The 6242-nt window shown below is 37.0% G+C and overlaps 1 protein-coding gene across 1 annotated transcript in view; it reads right to left on the bottom strand.

Moving 5' to 3' along the window:
* Window positions 1-898: 898 nt before the first annotated feature.
* ZPLD1 (zona pellucida like domain containing 1) overlaps window positions 899-6242 on the bottom strand; it is a 45594-nt gene continuing 40250 nt past the window's right edge. Inside the window, exons 9-10 of the mRNA XM_004706380.2 lie at window positions 1622-1651; window positions 899-1074 (exon numbers count right to left, since the gene is read on the bottom strand). Coding sequence (XP_004706437.1) covers window positions 899-1074; window positions 1622-1651 — 206 coding nt within the window. The remainder of the gene's footprint in view (window positions 1075-1621; window positions 1652-6242) is intronic.

Below are 6242 nucleotides of genomic sequence, written 5' to 3'. Positions count from 1 at the left end.
TTCTCTTTGTCCTAAAGGGAAAAGGAAACAGTGATGACAATGTCCTTTCCCCTCAACCACAGTTTGTCTCCCATGTAATGATTCCTGAATAAAGAATGATCTTTGCACAGTTGCCTCACTGCTGGAGGCACAGCTGTGATAGCAACTGAATTGTTTACCTGGGAGGAGAGTTAACATGTGGTGATGTTTTAACATGAGCCAGAGGAGAAAAGCGATCACAGTCATTTTTATCCAAATGAATAAGGATGTAGGGTTCACTTAGTAGCTTTTCAAAGTTAACATTTATTTCTGCCCAAATAGATGTTTCAGGTTAAAAACATTTCCCAAGAGTTTGTTTTAAATTAACGTCATCAGATATGGAAATCAGCCCAAACCACAGGAGGTCATTGAATAAGTAATTAAATTTCAGCAGTCCAAATTGGCCAATCCAATTAAAACAAATTCCCAAGTTAGAATTAGCTGGAATAAAACAGAAAACGACTTTTATTTTAGGAGGACATATGCAAATCAAAATGCCTTCCCATTGGGCTTTAATGCTTGGGGGTAGCATGTAGTACTTTTCTCCTAACCCACCTGTTGTCTCTTTAAACAACAATCAAAAGGAAATTCAAACTAAAGGAAATACAACTGATCCTGTAAGATCTAAGCACTGAATACCTTTTTTTAAACTTCTTGTTAGTAGTACCCATTTGGCGCCATACTATTGGGTCTGACCACCTACCCAAGTGATAATAGCAATACTATCAAAATGCCTTCACTGTTATCATGCGCATGAGACACTGTAAAATCTAACAAGTACACACATATCGAGACTGGCTGGCATTCAGATGAAACACTGACTGAGTGACGTACAAAATCGTCAGTGGGAGCTGCCCTGGAGAGCAAGAACATGCCATAATCACTCAAAGACTGGGTTTCTTACACCATTCAATACCAAGCTGGTGGGCCCCTTCCTGTGTAGAAGGGCCAAGGAGCAGAGAAGAAGAGAAAAGCTCATGACTCCCATGATGACCGTGCCCGATATCAGGGCACTGGTGATGGGATTCAGCTGGAAGGAAGTCTCCCTGGGGGAACCTGCAAGTGAGAAAAACAAGTGCTCTAAAGGCCCAATCTCCCGTGTCTCTCCCCGCATCACAATTTGTATCTGCCACGTGAAAATCATTTTACAATAAAGTAGGTAAATTGACTTTCTAATTGATTTAACTTTTTGTGTGTTAAAGACATTTGCCTGTGACATTTGCATCTGCCATCACTGTTTTGTAGAATTAGGCCCGCCACCTCGTTGTGATCTATCTTATTGGAATGCAGTCCTCTGAAAAAATGGATGGGCGAGACCTTTGTATGGTTGATAGCTATGATAGCCCATGGTTGTCATATAAATGTAAATAAATGAATAAATAAATAAATAAAATACATATGCATAGACCGCTATGAAAATTGACCAATGGACCACACTTGAATTTTAAAAATTCCCTGTCAGCTGTTATTTCATTGTACCATACCAAATGTATTACTAGGGCTCATTACATAAACTTGATTATAATTTTGTAACTGATCAACCAAAAATACTTTGAATGAACAGAAAATGATGTTTAATTTAATAATGTGTAAATTATCTTACCAAGTTGTGAATTGTTGGTTGGAGTTTCTTCTGTGTGGGGTGAAAAGGGGAGAAAAATGAACATGACATGGATCCTCCAAATATATATCTTTGTTTACTCTGTCTCTATGATTGCATTTACCTAAATGTCCCCTCCATCCCACAAAGCTCACAGGGGAGGCAATAATGAATGCCCTCTTCAACCTTTCTATTTTCCCGTTCTCTGTTTTGCCGGTCCTGGCCTCATCACCCTGCTGCTGTTCTGGGCATCCAAACACACTTGTCCAGTACTCTTTCCTGCCAACGTCGCCTCCGCGTGCTCGCTCCAGTCAGGCCAGGGGGTAGTAATTGTTAACAGCTATTGCATTTTTATGGACCCATAACATGCCATTTGTTATTCTGTTATAGGGAAATATTCATTAGTCAGTGCCACTGGATTTTAAGTGCTGCCAATTTGCCCATCCTCATCTGCAAAAGCATCATTTTAAGTTCCAGGAAGATGAATGTATACTTAATAACTAACTGGAATGAAAACATGACTCCTGAGCTAGGTTTCTTGTTTTAGTTGTTCGTGTAAAGGAAGAGATGAAGCAGTTGATTTTTTTTGTATTTTCCTAGCAACATAAAAATGGATACAATGAACATGTTAATTTGGTTTCTCATATTTTGTTGCCCATTTTGTAAGTTATAGTTATTAATCCTTTAGTTTGCAGAACAGTGGATTTCATATTTCCATATTTGTGTTTGACCATGAGTGTGAATATTGTGGACTAAATCATAAAGTGTGTACAGTTGACTAATTGGTTCTGGAATATAAAAAATGTATAATTAATATGTGTATGAAATTGTACTCACATATTATCACATGGAATCCTTATAGTAACCATATGGCTATTATATTATTGCTACCCCTATTTTACAGATAAAGGAATTTCCTTTGGTCACAATGTCCATAACAATGCACACATTTATGTAAACCAAAGTTTCTGACACTTTTTCTAAACAAAAATAGTCTAAGTTTAGAAAATGCTTTGATTATAGATATGAATATCTCAAGCTAGGCAAATTCACAATTAATATTTGATCCTAGTGAATTATTTGTAAAATGCTAGATGCATTTTTTTCTAGATCAATGTATCTTGGCAGAAATGCTGGTTCTGTTGTCTGATCCTGAAGGACAAAGCACCAAATTAACAATCAGTCAAAGAACTCTTTAGAATGGTGCAATGCATTACTGTAGGACAATAAGAAAACTAATGTGAAGTGTTTTATGAAACAGCCTTAGGAATGCCCTAAGCCCAATCATCATTACTTAATAAAGAAATGTCGTTCTTATGAACTGTAGTGAGATGAATGAACTGTGGCCCATCCATCCAGCACATGTGTGTGCCCGTCCTCAAGGCAGGCTGCCTCCCTAGACCCTGAAAGGAAAACCAATATCGCTCTAAAATTCATTGTTTAAAGTTATTATTTGCTTGGGAAGAATATTTATTTGAATTTTAAAAATTATTCTATTACAGAAAACCATAAGGATGTCACACTCTAGATGGACACTATCAAATAAATGAGGTCACCTACAAAAACGTTTCTGTAGAGCTCAACATGGGTAGAAAAAATTACCAACAGTAATGAAAAGGTATATGCAGAATGTTTTTTTCCCTTCTTTACCACAAATAAACTATTAAAAAATATACCCACCCTTACGTGCTAAAGTGGTTGGGAATAGCCTGGTTTCCCACAAGGAGTATTAGAGATATGATTATAGTAGATTAAAATGACAAATCTGTCTTGAATGGTTAGAACCTTGTCATGTGATCTCCCGTTGGATACACTTCGAGTTTATTTTTTAATATCTTCTGTGCCTTGTTTTTCATATTAGGGCTTATCTCTGGGTTTTATTATCATTGGTAGCATTCGTGATTCGTTGTTCTGTATCTTCCTATGTTTGTCAGTATAGGAAAGAGGTCAGTGAATCTAAAGAGACAGTAACGGGAATAAGGGTTCCTGTGGGGTGTGGCAGGAAGGGAATGGGTAACAGGGAGCCGGTATCAAAGAGCACAGGAAGGAAGAAAATGTTTTGAAAATGATTGTGGTATTGATTGTACAACACGATTTGATATGACTGACCTATGGAATGATATATATATATGTCTGGATTATATCCTAATAAAATCATTTGGTGATATGAATATATATATATATACACATACATGTATGTGTATATATAGATAGATGTATATACATAGAGATATATATCCAGGCATTCTATTTTCTATTTGCATTTGCTGTTTGTTAATAGTCTTTCTTTTTCACTGAACTCTAAGATCTCTGAGGCAAAAACCTTGACCTTTCCCACTAGTGGAATGCCTCTCCCCAGAGGGGCTAAATAAGTATGTTTAATGTATTACTGATTATTCATAAAGGTCAATGATGTTGGCATGGGTTGGGTTTCTCCATAGGATGCAAACAAAACAATTCTGTGCCGTTGCTTTTTCAGTGTTTGCACATTAAATTTCCAGAATTATACCCCATGATAAGCATTTCCCAACAAAGTGGTTTTAGCACTCCCTTTAGTATTTTGAATTCTGAATTCACAATATTTGAGGAATATTGAGGGTTTCAGACTGGTCTAATTTCAAGCTTAATTTATTTTTGCCTCAAAGCTATGTGATATTTGGAAACTTTCCTCTCTTTCCTCATTGACTCAACTCTTTGCCCGTGAACATCCAACTTCTGTCAAGTCCAATAAGAAGTTGAACCTAGAAAAATCCGTTTCTCAGTTCTATCTTGTTTTTGCTGTTGTAGTTGTTTTGTGTGTTTAATGGCATTAAGTCTACTGTGGTTATTTTTGTCAATATTCCTTCATCCTCTTGTTAATTTTGATATAATTCTCACAACCCCAAATTCAAAATCTTGGATTTGGAGCTATGAAAATTATCACTACCACTGAGTCATTTTCAACTCATATCGACCCTAGAGGAGCTAAAATCCCCCTGTTGGTTTCTGAGACTGTAACTCATTAGGATAGCAGAACTCATCTTTCTCCTGAGAAGCAGCTGGAGGTTTAGAACTGCTGACCTTGCCATTAGCAGCCCAATACATAACCGCTATGCAACAGGCTCTATTATTTTGGATGTGTAGATATAAAATTTATCTCAAAATTATCTAACAAAAGAATTAAGAATGTTGGGGAAAATAATCAAATAGATTTAATTTCATTAAACACACAATGCAACTATAATAATAAAAACAAAACTAAACCAAAAGAAACATATTACTCTAGGTTGAATAATTTATTGAACTTGACCGAAACCCGATGTTCACAGGGGGAAAAAAAGGTGGGTCAATGAGTAAATAGAGCAAAGTTTCCAAATATCACAGAGCTTCCAGGCGAAAGCAAATCAAGCCTGAAATTAAACTGGTCTCTAGGAAATGCACATGTGCACCCAGAGACAGACACCCTCGCTGACCGGAGGCAAAAGCAAAGTGAAAATAAGAAAGGAGTGGAGCCCTGGCAATCAATCGGACATACGTTTACAAGATAATTGCTTGTGAATGGATATGATTTAACCAAATTCTGGACTTTTCATATTGCATTAAGTAGAACCAAATGAACTTGCCTGTTGTGTAGGTCAAAGCTGCTTAAATATCGGCAGTTTCCTTTGATTTTACATAGTACATTTGTCCTTGAACTCTCTCCTCCAAATTTCAAGTGGGAAAACTTGAATTAAAGTAATAATTTGATTAATGGTCAATATCAAGTACTATTTAAGACCGGGAGCCATTGGAAATGCTCTACAGATTATTTTAATTTTAACCCTAACAGAGCTTGTAGGTATTAGAACTGCTATTGCTCTCATTTTACAGCACAAGGAAGAGAGGCATGTCAAGCTATGGAAGTTGACACAATTTGTACCGATCATAAGTGGCATTGGGGTAATTTGAGCCGAGAAGACACTCGGTGTCAGTGAGATTTCCACTACACACACAGTTCCATCGTCGTCTAATTGCTGGGCCTCCAGCCCGGCACTAAGTGGCACTGAGACTGTTTCTTCCTCGGTGAACTGGAGGAAAGTGTTGCATTGCTAGAAAAAAGGAAGTGGACGTGCAGGGTACTAAGTATTATATGCACTTGACTTATAACCAAACAATTGGTGTTTGGAATCTACCGGCCACTCCTTGAAGTAAAAGTATAGTAGTCTGTTTCTGTAAAGATTTACAAACTTGGAAGCCAAGGGAGCAAGGCTATTCTGCCGGACAGGGCTGCTAAGAGGTGAAATCAATCAACTTGCTATCCATGAGCTTCATGTTGGCTTGAATAGCAAAAGGGTAGTGCCACAGTCAAATACTTTAGGAAAATCTAAGTTCAAAAAGGATAAATTGACTTTTATTAAAAACTTCAAGAATGCTGAGTACTACCTTTAACAAAACTTTACGCGGAAAATCTTTCTTTATCATATTTGTGTTATGGAATCTTTTTAAGAACATCTTGCAGAATTATTATATGGTAATATGGCTGTTGGCTGCACTGCTTGTGTTGTTTACCATTTGTATGGCTGTTGCTTGTATGTAAAGACAAAGAAAACAGATTCGAATCCGAGCGAGCTCTCTGATGAAGAACAATTTCTTTATTGACCTGTGC

The sequence above is a fragment of the Echinops telfairi genome, unplaced genomic scaffold (genome assembly GCF_000313985.2).
Source record: "Echinops telfairi isolate 266 unplaced genomic scaffold, ASM31398v2 ScPeMD7_6;HRSCAF=24_0, whole genome shotgun sequence".
Classification (NCBI taxonomy): Eukaryota; Metazoa; Chordata; class Mammalia; order Afrosoricida; family Tenrecidae; genus Echinops; species Echinops telfairi.
This window is presented reverse-complemented; position numbering and strand designations above follow the sequence as displayed.